We start from the raw sequence: 13,409 nt of genomic DNA, 5'->3' as shown, positions 1-13,409 counted from the left end.
GCCAATTCGCACTTGTCCATTTAACGGCACTATACTATTACAAGGGAGGGCGGGTGGGCAAAAGAGTGTGTATTATGCGTGGATGCCGAACGGTGAAATGGTCTGCGAGCGGGGATCGCGAGCGGTACGTGGCAGGGAGAGTGGGAGAGAAGCGCTAGGCGCGCGCTTCGCTGCTCGACTGAACGTTGGGTGCCCGCCTCGCAAGCTCGGCAAGCCCCGGCACTCACGAGGTCAGATAACAAACGGGAGGAATGTGCGCCACCTGTACCTCACATCAATCAGGCCGGCTTAGCCCGTGGCACCGGGGGGGGTGGCCCGGGTCAAGTAGACCTGAAACCGTGCTCCCCCGCACGTTTGAATAATTCGTCCAATAAACCCGAGCTGTTTCCCAACAGGGAAGTGCTCGAACGCCCTCCCTCCCAAGTCCCCCAGCCCATCACGTGTCCCCATCCTCCAGATCTCCCATCAGTCCGCGTTATCTCTCCCGCCCCCACCCGCGTTATCTCCCGCGCCCACGCCTACGTTATCTCCCGCGCCGGCGCCGCGCGCCTCCCTGCCCCGCCACCCGTGCTCGCTGTGCCCGACAGTGAGCTCGCTGTCCCTGCACCCTGCCTCCCCCTCCTGTCCGTTTCCCTCCGTTCTTTTTGTAATCTACTTGTATTCAAAATGCGCACCTAATTGTACACAATTCAATAGCCACACCTGCCTGGGTGTGCCTGCACTGAGCCCTCAAACCTCCCAAAATGCGTGCAATACAGGAACATATACAAGCACTCAACTGACCGGCAAAGCTCTGCATCATATAGTAGTAGATGAGAGCTGCTCTATTATAACATTTCAGGTGGATAGCTAGAGGGGTGCAGGTATGATGTCATATGTTATTTCAGAATGACATACCCCACAGTGATATGGTATATACATATATCGTCCTATGTACACCCAGAATCGTACCTAGAGGTCGTTCAGAGTGTATTGCAAGAAGAAGCAAGTGAATAGACGATGTTGTGGTGAAGATATGACATATGCTCAGAAGGGGGAGTTGGCTTGAAAATGCGGCCTTCATATGTTTTTTTGAAGACCGCTGATCACTTCGCATCTTGTTGCATTACGTTTAAATGTATATGGAGAGCTCAGATCGTTGGTTTGGTGCTTATCGGTGAAGGATTGGATACAGGCCATGGTATGTCATTATTCTATGACATAGAGTATAGCGATATGACATGTGCTCCGATTGTTATTCTGAATGGCGGAATAGAACGGGGTGTGCTTCTGCTAAACGATGCAGAAGAAACATTGAGAAACGGTGAAGAAGTCGTTGAGATATGTCAGATGGGTCTAGAACGGCAGGTTGCACAAAGAACGCCCTTGAACCACCTACACCACTTTACACACTTCAAGCTCATATGGCATATCTCAGCGACTTCTTCACCGTTTCTCAATGTTTCTTCTGCATCGTTTAGCAGAAGCACACCCCGTTCTATTCCGCCATTCAGAATAACAATCGGAGCACATGTCATATCGCTATACTCTATGTCATAGAATAATGACATACCATGGCCTGTATCCAATCCTTCACCGATAAGCACCAAACCAACGATCTGAGCTCTCCATATACATTTAAACGTAATGCAACAAGATGCGAAGTGATCAGCGGTCTTCAAAAAAACATATGAAGGCCGCATTTTCAAGCCAACTCCCCCTTCTGAGCATATGTCATATCTTCACCACAACATCGTCTATTCACTTGCTTCTTCTTGCAATACACTCTGAACGACCTCTAGGTACGATTCTGGGTGTACATAGGACGATATATGTATATACCATATCACTGTGGGGTATGTCATTCTGAAATAACATATGACATCATACCTGCACCCCTCTAGCTATCCACCTGAAATGTTATAATAGAGCAGCTCTCATCTACTACTATATGATGCAGAGCTTTGCCGGTCAGTTGAGTGCTTGTATATGTTCCTGTATTGCACGCATTTTGGGAGGTTTGAGGGCTCAGTGCAGGCACACCCAGGCAGGTGTGGCTATTGAATTGTGTACAATTAGGTGCGCATTTTGAATACAAGTAGATTACAAAAAGAACGGAGGGAAACGGACAGGAGGGGGAGGCAGGGTGCAGGGACAGCGAGCTCACTGTCGGGCACAGCGAGCACGGGTGGCGGGGCAGGGAGGCGCGCGGCGCCGGCGCGGGAGATAACGTAGGCGTGGGCGCGGGAGATAACGCGGGTGGGGGCGGGAGAGATAACGCGGACTGATGGGAGATCTGGAGGATGGGGACACGTGATGGGCTGGGGGACTTGGGAGGGAGGGCGTTCGAGCACTTCCCTGTTGGGAAACAGCTCGGGTTTATTGGACGAATTATTCAAACGTGCGGGGGAGCACGGTTTCAGGTCTACTTGACCCGGGCCACCCCCCCCGGTGCCACGGGCTAAGCCGGCCTGATTGATGTGAGGTACAGGTGATGTGCGCACGAGGAATGCGCGCGTGAGGATTAATGCGCGCGCCAGCAGCCAAAAGGGCGCCCGCAGAAGGGCGTCAATGGGTCTCCCACGTGTCGGAAAAACCAAATCGGGCTCGCGAGGCCTCGCGAGGCCTTCCGGGGCGATCGGTGTTGCGAGGCCTCGCAAGCTAGGCTAATTAGCTCGCAATCCAACCGCGCGTCTTTCATCGTCTTGCAATATTGCTACCCGACATCACGATCTGTCGACCAGCCTGTCAACGGCGTCCCGGCTCGCATCCCTTGCCGATTACCAGCTTGTGCACTCGTTATAATTCAGATAATCAATGATAATCATTATATTTTCTAGAATACAGTACAGCGCAGAGAACTAGTACAGACGGCGCAAGAACAACGAAAACGGGGGGCGGGGGTGATAACATGGTATATGGGGGCTCACTGAGGCTCGGCAATAGACGACTTACTTCAGCATGTATACAAATGGCCAAGTAGCTAGCGCAGCAGCGAGTGCACTCTACACGGTGGCTGAATGGTGTTCAGACGAGAGGGAAGACGAGATCTGTCTTGAGACAAAAATATCAGTGAAGCACGCGTGAATAGGCGGTGTGTGGCACATACGTTATCCTGGTGCCAGCACGACCGTCCGACGTTCAACCTGGACACGGAGATGAAAGGATAAGTGATGAAGAGCAGGAAAGGAAAAGGACACAAACCTGAATGCGACACCATACATGTTGAGTAGTAATAGACAGGAGAGGACTCAGGAGGAGGACGACGAAGGGGGAGTGACGTGGTGGAAGCAGAGAAAGGAGCGCTGGAGAGGCGCGCACTCCGAGCGAAATCTTCTCAGTCCCTCGTCGTCGGTTGGAGCGTTCACGATGCCGCAATGCCTTACAATATGGTTTCCTGTGCGGTAAGTCCTTGCAATAACTTCAGGCGCCTTGCAATCCCTCACGAGGCGCTACAGAGCTTTGACAGAGCTCGCAATGTCATTGCAAGCCAACCAGCGCCTCGCAAGGGCTTGCAATCCAATTAAAATCCGGTTACGAGATCTTTGGCTTGCAACGTCGATTTGGATTTTCCGACACGATGAGCGCTTCTCTCATACTGCATACCCCAGCCTCATAACGCATACCTCGGGGGCCTTCCCGAGGGGTATGCACTGTGAGGGGTTTAACTGTAGTTGCTTTGCGCGGTCGACGAACTGTGGGCGGCATGGATCAGACATGAGGGTGCTGTTGCGTTGCTGGCAGATCTTGTCATTCATACTTTCCATCTGTGCGGTGACTGCTCACTGCTTTAATAGACCCATATCTTTCGTACATAGTATATTACAGTACACACTATATGTGCTCGTGCGGCCACTTGTCGGACGGCGGGGCGTCTACAAGACAGCGCGGGAGTCGGTGTGCTGCCGTGCTTATCTAAGTAGCGTTCCGGGATCGCCTCCGGTAGAGGAGGTGATTGAACTGCCCTCTCTCTCTCTCTCTCTCTCTCTCTCTCTCTCTCTCTCTCCGATCGAGTCTCTTTCTACCATCATGGAGCGCGATGCTGAGTTCCCCACCCCCTTCGACTATGCCGTCGTCAAACCGACGACGCTCGTCGAGCTGCGGATGGTGCACTATTCCGGCCTCATCCGCGCCAAACCGCGCTGGTGGGAAAAGGTAACCGATCCCGCCATCGCCGCAAAGTATCGCCAGGAGATCGTGGCCGACGACCTCGAGATGGTCGACCGGTACTGGGGCGGTGAGCGCAGAGCGCAGCTGTACATGAAGAAGCCGCGCGCGGAGGACGACGAGAGCGACGATGAGAGCGACGACGGCAGTCAGAGCGACGACGACGCCCCCGCCAAGTTCAAGACGGACAAGGTCAAACGATGGCCGCGAGAGCCCCTGTCCGATGCGCAGCTGGCGTACATCTTCGACGAGCTCGTGTACGAGGCCTCGGCGCGCGATCCGAGCACTGGGAGCTTTGCAAGTCTTTGTGTTTCCTGTGTCTACGCTCGTCTCGCTGATCGCCCGACTCCAGGCGTCCTCCGTGCGGAAGGTTCACGAGTCGCAGTCGCTCATCGAGCCCGCGCTCAAGGAGCAGTTCGTGCGCGCCGCGGCGATGCTGGAAAACGTGCCGGACGACAAGAAAGACTGGCACCCGAACACCGACGAGCAGGTTCTTGATCTCGTTCACCCCTCGCTCTATCCCGCGTGCATCGGCCGCACACTCTTCCACAAGCGCTCCGAAGACGGCGGCGAGCCCACTCTCGCGCTCCTCACCCCAGAGGAATACGTCGACGCGCGCGGGGACCTCTCGTTGGACCCGGATTACACCACGTCCATGGCCTACCAATGGCTCCCAACCGACTTTGCGGTTTCCGACTCCGGCGACGTCTCTGCACTCGGGTACATCAACAACCTGCATCCGATCCACCACCGCGCGCTGTACCCCGCACTGGAGCGCATCCTCGCGCGTTTCGTGACGCTCTTTGACCGCGTTCTCTGGGACGCCGCATCGCCTGCGCGCCCGCTCGCGGTGGACATCACGGATCAGGTGTTCTTGTGGTACAACGACATCGAGCCGCCCGAGCCAGAGTGGGACGACGCCAATCGCGCGGTGCACGACGCGTGGGAGAAGGCGCACCGCTGGCCCCGTGTGCCCGACCCCGCGCCGTTCGCGCCCCCGTCTGCGGACGGCCGCGTGTCCTTCACGCTCAAGGGGCGCACGGTGCAGGCGATCGTCAAGCTCGCCAGCATCCACCTCACGCCCGAGAAGCCGACGTACCCCGGGGGCTCGTGGCACGTCGAAGGGATGGCGAACGAGCGGATCGTGGCGACGGGCCTCTACTACTACGCGATGGAGAACGTCACGGCGAGCCGGCTCGCGTTCCGGCAGAGCCTCTGGGACGGGGACGACCTCGAGTACGAGCAGGACGACCACCGGGGGTACGTCGCGGTGTATGGGTTTGGGCGGGACGACGCGCTGAGCCAGCCGATCGGGCACGTCGTCGCGGCGGAGGGCAAGTGTGTCGCGTTCCCAAACGTGTACCAGCACCGAGTCGAGCCGTTCGAGCTGGAGGACAAGACGCGGTCCGGGCACCGGAAGATACTGGCGCTGTTCCTCGTGGACCCCATCGACCGGGTGTTGTCGACGAGCGACGTTCCGCCGCAGCAGGAGGAGTGGGCGATGGCGGAGGCAGAGAACGCGGAGATGCTGCGACGTATGCCGCAGGAGCTGGTGGATATGGTCATGGGGCATGCCAAGGAGGGGCTGATGAGCAGAGAGGAAGCGGAGGAGCACCGGCTGAAGCTCATGGCTGAGCGGTCGAGGTTTGTCAAGGGGCACAACGAGGAAGTCTTTGAGATGAAGTTCAACATGTGCGAGCATTGATTGTAGAGGCCTCACTGAATATTGGCCGGACCTGACGCACGCGCGTGCTGCTGAAAAGCAACGGCATCGCCGGATCCGGGATAACCGCGTGCACCGCGTCTTTCACTTCGAGCGTGGCGATCTCCGTACCCGTTCGTGCGCACGTTGCTGTGCGGATTGAGGCCTCGGGCCTGAAGATCCTCGCGCGGTCGAGCGCGCGTCTAGGGCGTACGGGATGTCGCTGGACTAGATGACCTCGTCCGGCCACCCGCACTGGTCGCGCGATCCCAGTGGACGGGCCCATGCTCGGAAGGCGCGAGGCTGGAGGTCTTATGGCCTACCCATTCGACGACCGATTTACCTATTCCGACGCATGATATCATAGCCAACTTTGGCCCACTCTTGTAGCTCGCAGCCTGTTAGTCGCGCACTGTAGATCGCGAGGTGCTGACCTTATGTGTTGAGCGGCGAGGTTCACTTGCCAGCTGGGGCGGTTTCTCGGTTCCAGTTGCCCTGAAAATGGGGTCGACTTCTTCTTCCAGCCTCTCTTTGAGGGGAAGCCTTGGGCCTCGGTGGGTGAGTCGAGGTACCTTCCCACAGTCAGCGACCAGTGACTGGTTGGACGCGAGTCCAAGGTGCACCGCCCTCTTCCCGGAAAAGCTGATCTCGTCGCTCTCAATGCATCTCCATGACATGCTCATCCTCATGCCCACAAGTTCAGCCAGGTGAAGGGCTGGACCTACCTATGACACGGAATACATGCTGCTCCCCTGATCAACTGCGCGCCCAATATGTATTGTATACGGCTGCTATCAATGCTCGCACATGTCGAAAAACTCCTCGAAGCTATCCCTGCTGTGCACGGTGACAAACCTCGACCGCTCAGCCATGAGCTTCAGCCGGTGCTCCTCCACTTCCTCCCGCGACATCCACCCACCCTCCGCCAACGCCACGATCTCGTCGTAAAGCTCCTGCGGGAGATTCTGCATCGCAGGCGCCCTCTCCACCTCCGCCAGCGCCCACTCCCGCTGCCGAGACGGCACGTCGCTCGTCGACAGTACCCGGATTGTCGGGTCGACGAGAAAAAGCGCGACTATCTTCCGGTGCCCGGGTCGCGTCTTGTCCTCCAGCTCGAACGGCTCAACCCGGTGCTGGTACACGTTCGGGAACGCGAAACACTTGCCCTCCGGCGCGACGATGTGCCCGATCGGCTGGTTCAGCTCGTCTTCCCGCCCGAAGCCGTAAGCGACGACGTACCCCCGGTGATCGTCCTCCTCGTACTTGAGGTCTATCCCGTAGTCATCCCCGCCGACCCGCATCCGGAACCCGAGCCGGCTCTCGGTCACGTTCTCCATCGCGTAGTAGTAGAGGCCCGTCGCGACGATCCGCTCGTTCGCCATCCCTTCGACGTGCCAAGAGCCGCCGGGGTAGGTCGGCTTCTCGGGAGTGAGGTGGATGTTGGCGAGCTTGACGATCGCCTGCACCGTGTGCCCCTTGAGCGTGAAGGACACGCGGCCGTCCGCGGACGGGGGCGCGAATGGTTCGGGTTCAGGGATCACAGGCCACTTGTGCTGCACCGCCCATGCTTCCCAGAGCTTGCTGGAGCTAGCATTGTCCTCTGGGTCCCATACCGGCGAACGCACGTCGACGTCGTCGTACCATTCGTGGGGTGATTCGTGGATCGATTTGTAGTTCGGGGAGAGGACGTCGGAGAGCACACGCTCGAACATGGGAACGAAGCGCGCGACGAGGGAAGTGACGACGGGGTAGAGCGCGCGGTGCCGGAAAGGGTGGGCGTTGTTGATGTAATCGAGCGCAGTGACCAAGAAGTCCGTCGGGAGCCACTGGTAAGCTTGAGAGACGGCGTAGTCCCTCTCTTCCTCGAGGTCAGGGCGCGAGCTGATGTACTTGTCGTTGTCGAGCAGCATGAGCTTGGGCGGTCCGTCCGCAGGGTCAGCTATGCGCAACAAGCTGTGCCCGATGCAGAGGGGGTAAAGGGACGGGTGTACGAGGTCGAGGACTTGTCCGTCGGCGCCGGGGTGCCAGTCTTTCTCGTCCTCCGGAACGTTCTCGAACAGAGAAGCAGCGCGCATGAGCTGCTCCTTGAGATTGCCATCGACGAGAGAATGGGATTCGTACACCTTGCGGATGGCGCTCGCCTGCGATGTCGGATCTTAGTGGCGGTTTCGACAAGTATGCATGACACTCACAAAGATCCCGGTGGTTGGGTCGCGCCTCGAAGCCTCGTAGCGCAGCTCGTCGAAGATATAGGTTATTTGCGCCTCGCTAAGTGGATCCCGCGGCCACGGCTTGATCAAACCACCATGAGGGGGCCAGTATTCCCCTATGTCCGATTCTGACTCGCGATCCTTTTCGCCTGTTGTAGCTCTACCGTCGACTCCCTCTTCCTCCTCTTCCCCCTCAGAGTCGTCGTCATGGGAGTAAGCAACAACTTCCTTCGACCTCTTCATGTAGAGCCTGAAGCGGTGAGCCCCTCCCCAATAACGCTCCACGTTCTCACAATCATGTGCGACCATCTCCTCCCGCCATCTGGCCACGATGGCCGCGTCGTGGATCTTGTCCTACCAGAGCGGCTCGGAGCGGATCTTGCCCGAGCCTTAGGTTCGCATGCGGAGCTCGATGAGGGTGATTGGGTAGTATATACGGGTCTCGTCGAAGCAAGTGGGGAGTCTGGCATGTTGAGAGCGAAGGCCAAGGGTTCTGGCGGGTAGAAGGTGGGCGTGCACTGCCAGCCGGCTTGTGTATCGATGGCAACCTTGCTTGGGCCTCGTGGCGTCGATCAAATGAGCTTCACAGGAATCGCGCAGCATTGCCAAAACGGGTAAATGCCGACGCGGGGGCGCGCGCATCAGGGATTGACTGCCGCCTACGGTGACTCCCCCGGGGCCATTCAGCACACTGAGTCATCGTGAGCTCGAAAAGGTGAACTGTGGGTTTGGGAACGCGACGCGGTCCGTCACTGTGCCTCTCGCCGTTCGCCGACCCCGTCTAGAACGAAATCCTCCCTCACGTCCACCCTCCTCCCATACATGAGCTCCGTGTCCACAGCCACCCGCACGCTGTGCCTCGCGAAGCCCGCAAACAGCCAAAAACATATCCCCCGCGCGGCCGCGAGCTCGTCCTCGGAGGGCGGCGGAGCGCGATAGTCGACGCCGATGGACTTGCACACAGACAGGCGGCGGAACGCGGGGTACCGCGCCGGGTTGCGCAGGGCGACGGCGAGCTGCGAGACAACGGGCGCCCAGGCGCGCGCGAGGTCCTTGATCCAGTAGGTGATCGTGAAGCTGAGATCTTCGAGGCGAGGGTGCGGCGGCGGCTCGCGCTGGAAGTGGTCGCGGAGCATGCGGGCGAGGGCGCCGGACACGCGTCTGTCGCGGAGAGTGTGGTTTGGGCTGCGGAAGTGGGGCAGGCCGTAGGTGATTTTGAGGACGCGGAGGCGCGCGCATGAGGCGAGCGCGTCCAGGAGCTCGCGCGTGCGCAGGTCTGCGAGGGAGGGGGGGTTAGTGGCCCGGAGGTGGAAAGAGGCGACGGACACGCACGGAACTCGTCTTCGTCATTGGGCCACGCGGTATGGCTGAGTAAGACTCCGAACGTTTCGAGGTTGGGAAACTCTTGGATGACTTTGATCTGTTCCGTCCACGGTTGATCGATGACCCAATAGTGAGGAAGATCCAAGGTGAGCAGATTTTGGGGCGAGATGAGGCCGAGTTTCATGAAGCCGTGGAGGAAGTCGTGGATTTCCGCGCGCGCGACGCCTCCCGAACCGCTATGGTATCTGGCGGGGTCAATCACAGCTTTCAGGTGGCGGAGTCCTGGAGTCATGGGTGCCTCCTGGTTCCATGAGACGGTGTCCTCGAAGAAGCTCATTGGTACTTCGACGGCCTTGAGGGTTAAGTGATCGAGACGGGGGTGAGCCGTCTGCAGAGTGGAAGCAAGCAAGCCGAGCGAGATGCGGGAGAGTGAAACCCCTTCCTTCGCGGACAGGGTGAGATGTCGCAGGTTGGGGAGTTGAGCGGGCCAGTCATCGATGTCTTCGTCTCTCCAACCGGAGTGATCCCAATGGTCCCGGAGGACGACGTGATGTAAGTTGAGGGAGGTGATACGTAGACTGAATTCTGGCCGCGCGGAGAGTACCGCTCGCAGGTTTTCCGCAGGATCGGTCTCCCGGAGCAAACAGAGTTCTGCGCCCACGTCGAGGTCGATGGCGGAGAAGAGGTGAAACTGTGCCCTTTTTTGCCACTGTCGACAGACCAGAGCACACTCCCGGAAGTCGGAAGCGTCTTCGACGGCGTCTATGACCATGTCGCATAGTTCAGGAGGTAGACTGCGTCCCATCGAGCAAAGAGAAGGAGAGAGATGGAGGAGCAGTGGATCGTGCAGTGAGCGTGTGACGAGCTGTGATCAAGCGCTCGCGCGCGACGCGTTGCCAGGCTCCCCGTCACAGCACAAGAACGTGTTACATCACGGTCACCATCTCGAGTCACAACACGCTCAAACCCAGTACCATCGGTCAGGAAGGATCCACCAGTCGATAGATAGGCTTGGGCCAGTCTTCGGGAGACGACAACAAAGAGAATACGGGGCGGTTAGAAGGAGAAGCTGTATCAGAGAATGTGGTGAGCAGAGGACGAACCAGCGACAGATCAGTTACCCACTTACTCGGCTTTCGACATCCGCAGACGGGACGTTGACCCAGCACATTCAGGCCCGCCACTTCTCAAGTACTCAACCGCAAGGCTTCATCGGCCGTCAGGGACACCCGGATCCAACCCGAAATCTTCCTTCTCAGCGAACTCGCCAAACAAGACCTTTGCCTCCACGACGACCTCCACGCCCGGCACCGCGAAGCCCGAGAACAAGCGGGAGCAGATCCTGCGCGCCGCCTCCAGATCGGGATCGTGGGGTCCCGGCGTGCGATCGAAGGCGACAGCCTTGCAGACGCAGAGGCGGCGGAAGGCGGGGTACCGCGCGCGGTCGCAGAGTGCGGCCGCGAGCTGCGAGATGACGGCGGCCCACGCCCGTTCGACGTCCTTGGCCCAGTAAGTGATCGTGATCTTGAGCTCCTCGAGATGGGGGTGCGCGGGTGGTGTGCGGGAGAAGTGGTCGCGGAGGAGGTCGACACGGGCGCTGGACAGGACAGGTCGGCGCAGAGAGTAGAAGGGACGGGTCTCTGGCTCGCCGTGGGTGATGTGGAGGGAACGCAGGCGTGAGCACGAGGCAAGCGCGTCCAGGAGCTCGCGCGTGCGCTGATCTGCGGGCGTAGATTAGTGGATGGGCCCGCGAATATACGATAGATACGCACGGGTCCCGTCGTCGATGGTTGGATGAAACGAGTGGTAGAGAAAGACGCCGAACTGCTCGAGGTTTGGGAAGTTGAGCATTGAGCGTATCGGGGCTTTCCAGGGTTCGGAGAAACACCAATAGTGAGGAAAGTCCAATGTGAGTAGGGTTTCGCGAGAGATGAGGCCGAGCTGTATGAACGAGTCGAGGATGTCGTGAATGTTGGGACGAAGTACGCCTGGAAACCCACGACTATAAGCGACGGGATCGTAGGTTGCTGTCAGATGGCGGATGACTGGACTCGTTCGCGAAGGCCGGATCTCCGATAGGGTGAAGGGCGCGGGTACGTCTACCCCGTTCAAGCTGAGACGGTCAAGAGATGGGTGTGCATCTACCAGGGTAGAAGCGAGCAAATGAGGGGAAATGTGGGAAGATGATCCATCGGGTGAGCAGAGGCACAGGTGCTGAAGGCTGGGGAGCTGGGCCGGCAAGTCCAGGATGTCTCTCGTTCTCCATCTGGCGATATCCGCGGATAAAACGACGACGTGGTGTATAGTGAGACCCGTGACAAGCAGGGCAAGGTCCGGACGGGCGGAGAGAGTGGCTCGTAGGCTCGCGCCAGGTGTCGGGGTGCGTCCGTAGACATGGCCTACGTTGAGGTGGACGATGGAGAAGAGGTTGAACTGAGCCCTGTGCCGCCATTGTCGACAGATGAGGGCGCACTGTGGGAGGTCGCGAAAGTCGTCGACAGAGTCGATCACGATTCACTACATCGCACAGCTCGGGCGGCAGGGCTGGCTTCATTGATCGACAGCGGGGAGTTAGATGTCGTGAAAGGTGTTTTTCTGCATCTTTAGAAGGCTTGACGGTGAGCGAGAGCCGCACGATCTGCGCCGATAAGGGTTCCATGAGTGCGAGGTGCGCATGGTGACAACCGCCCACCTCTTCCTCAAGACTCACTTCAGGCTTCGAGAACCAGGCGACGGGGAAACCGATCCGAGTCGGTTGAATGCACGAAGGGCACCGGAAGATTTCGGGAAGCGTCGGTGTGGGAACATGTCGGCGCATCCCGGAGAGGTCAATTTTGAATTTCACGGTTCGCTGGCACTGCGCACTCGCTGATCTCCTCGACACCCCGTAGAGTTGAGTCCAACACCTTCTTGTTTGCGATTCGAATTCCGACTGAGCTTTGCGCGTCTGATTGTGCTGCGGTCCTTGCGCACGGTGGTCTCGTCCCCAGCCGTTGCCACTACGGCAGCGGCTAGGGATGATACCAGCGCACAGTAATTGGCATGTTCGAAATTTTCATGATATGACGATCCAACGAGCAGCCGTGATCAAATCATTTGCCGGACAAGAATGGTTGGACTGGAAAATCAATTCGCCAGGCCGCCATCATCCGGGGCCCCCTGGGGCCCCGCACGCCACCTCCGCGACGTGATTTTCTCTTGCCCATGCTTTGAAAGCCGTCGGTGTGTTCCTACTTTCACCTGTCAACGGATCCCTTGGGTCGAACAGCATTTTGCTCAAAAGCGCACATCTGAGTCCTGCTGACAACGGCAGTCAAGAGCCTTCTTTCATTCTGTAGCTCACACGATCGACCCACGTGGTCGCACCGACAACTCTCCGGGAACTTCCCCAAGTTTGTCAAATCATATGGTTCGCGCGCGCCTCGCCAAGACACTGCCTTGCATCGGCCAAGGAACCACAGCCGATGACCTGCGGACAGAGAAGGTCGTAGTAGGTTAGTCTATTATATGAACGTCTGTGACCTCCCACCCAGGGGCAGGAACATGGTTAGTCTCTCGATCCGGCCCGCTACGGTGCGTCCGCCGGGTAACTTGCAATGATTGTGCTCAGCATTTGCAGTAGCGAGAGTATGTCAAGCGGGCCTCTTCAGCTGCAAATGTGTGCTATCTGTTCGGAGCTCAGCCTGGAAAAACACTCGGCTCACCCGCGCGCGCCCCTGCCTGGCGCCTGGCGAGCGCACCTGCTGACCTGGCGAGCGTCGGAAGAAGGGCAAGCCGCACAGGCCTCTCCCGCGTTTTGATGCTCACCCGTAGATGCGACTGAGCCTCGTGCGAGCCTTTGGGCGCGGGAGGCAGCGCTCCAGACCGCTGAGCCGTCGCTACCGGGCCGCCGGGCACGGGCGGGGCGGACGGCAGAGGCGGGCCGTGTGCGGGGTCGTGGGGACGCAAGGCACGGACGCCTGCCAGCGTGCTTCCCCACAATCTCGATCCGGCGCGGGGGGTCTGCGCCGTGGATAAAAGGCCCGGCG

General features: G+C 58.6%; 3 protein-coding genes across 3 annotated transcripts; 1 reads left to right on the top strand and 2 right to left on the bottom strand.

The window, feature by feature from the left end:
* Window positions 1-4,083: 4,083 nt before the first annotated feature.
* On the top strand, window positions 4,084-5,851 carry BXZ73DRAFT_43087 (uncharacterized protein; the record flags this gene model as incomplete). Its single annotated transcript, XM_048019081.1, has 3 exons — window positions 4,084-4,235; window positions 4,302-4,455; window positions 4,499-5,851. The coding sequence occupies 3 exons, from the start codon at window positions 4,084-4,086 to the stop codon at window positions 5,849-5,851; spliced, it is 1,659 nt and encodes a 552-aa protein (XP_047880271.1).
* Window positions 5,852-6,642: 791 nt separating this feature from the next.
* BXZ73DRAFT_88835 (uncharacterized protein) lies at window positions 6,643-9,194 on the bottom strand (the record flags this gene model as incomplete). Its single annotated transcript, XM_048025092.1, has 4 exons — window positions 6,643-7,989; window positions 8,041-8,174; window positions 8,337-8,412; window positions 8,862-9,194. 4 exons carry the CDS (start codon window positions 9,192-9,194, stop codon window positions 6,643-6,645), a joined length of 1,890 nt encoding a protein of 629 aa, XP_047880270.1.
* A 1,396-nt stretch (window positions 9,195-10,590) lies between these two features.
* Window positions 10,591-11,232, bottom strand: BXZ73DRAFT_99141 (uncharacterized protein; the record flags this gene model as incomplete). The annotated part of the gene is made up of 2 exons (XM_048027910.1): window positions 10,591-11,102; window positions 11,154-11,232. 2 exons carry the CDS (start codon window positions 11,230-11,232, stop codon window positions 10,591-10,593), a joined length of 591 nt encoding a protein of 196 aa, XP_047880269.1.
* Between the last annotated feature and the right edge of the window lie 2,177 nt (window positions 11,233-13,409).

This window comes from Epithele typhae (genome assembly GCF_022376455.1).
Source record: "Epithele typhae strain CBS 203.58 chromosome Unknown BXZ73scaffold_10, whole genome shotgun sequence".
In the NCBI taxonomy this organism is placed as follows: domain Eukaryota; kingdom Fungi; phylum Basidiomycota; class Agaricomycetes; order Polyporales; family Epitheliaceae; genus Epithele; species Epithele typhae.
Note: the sequence above shows the minus strand (reverse complement) of the source record. Positions and strands in the feature narration are given on the sequence as shown.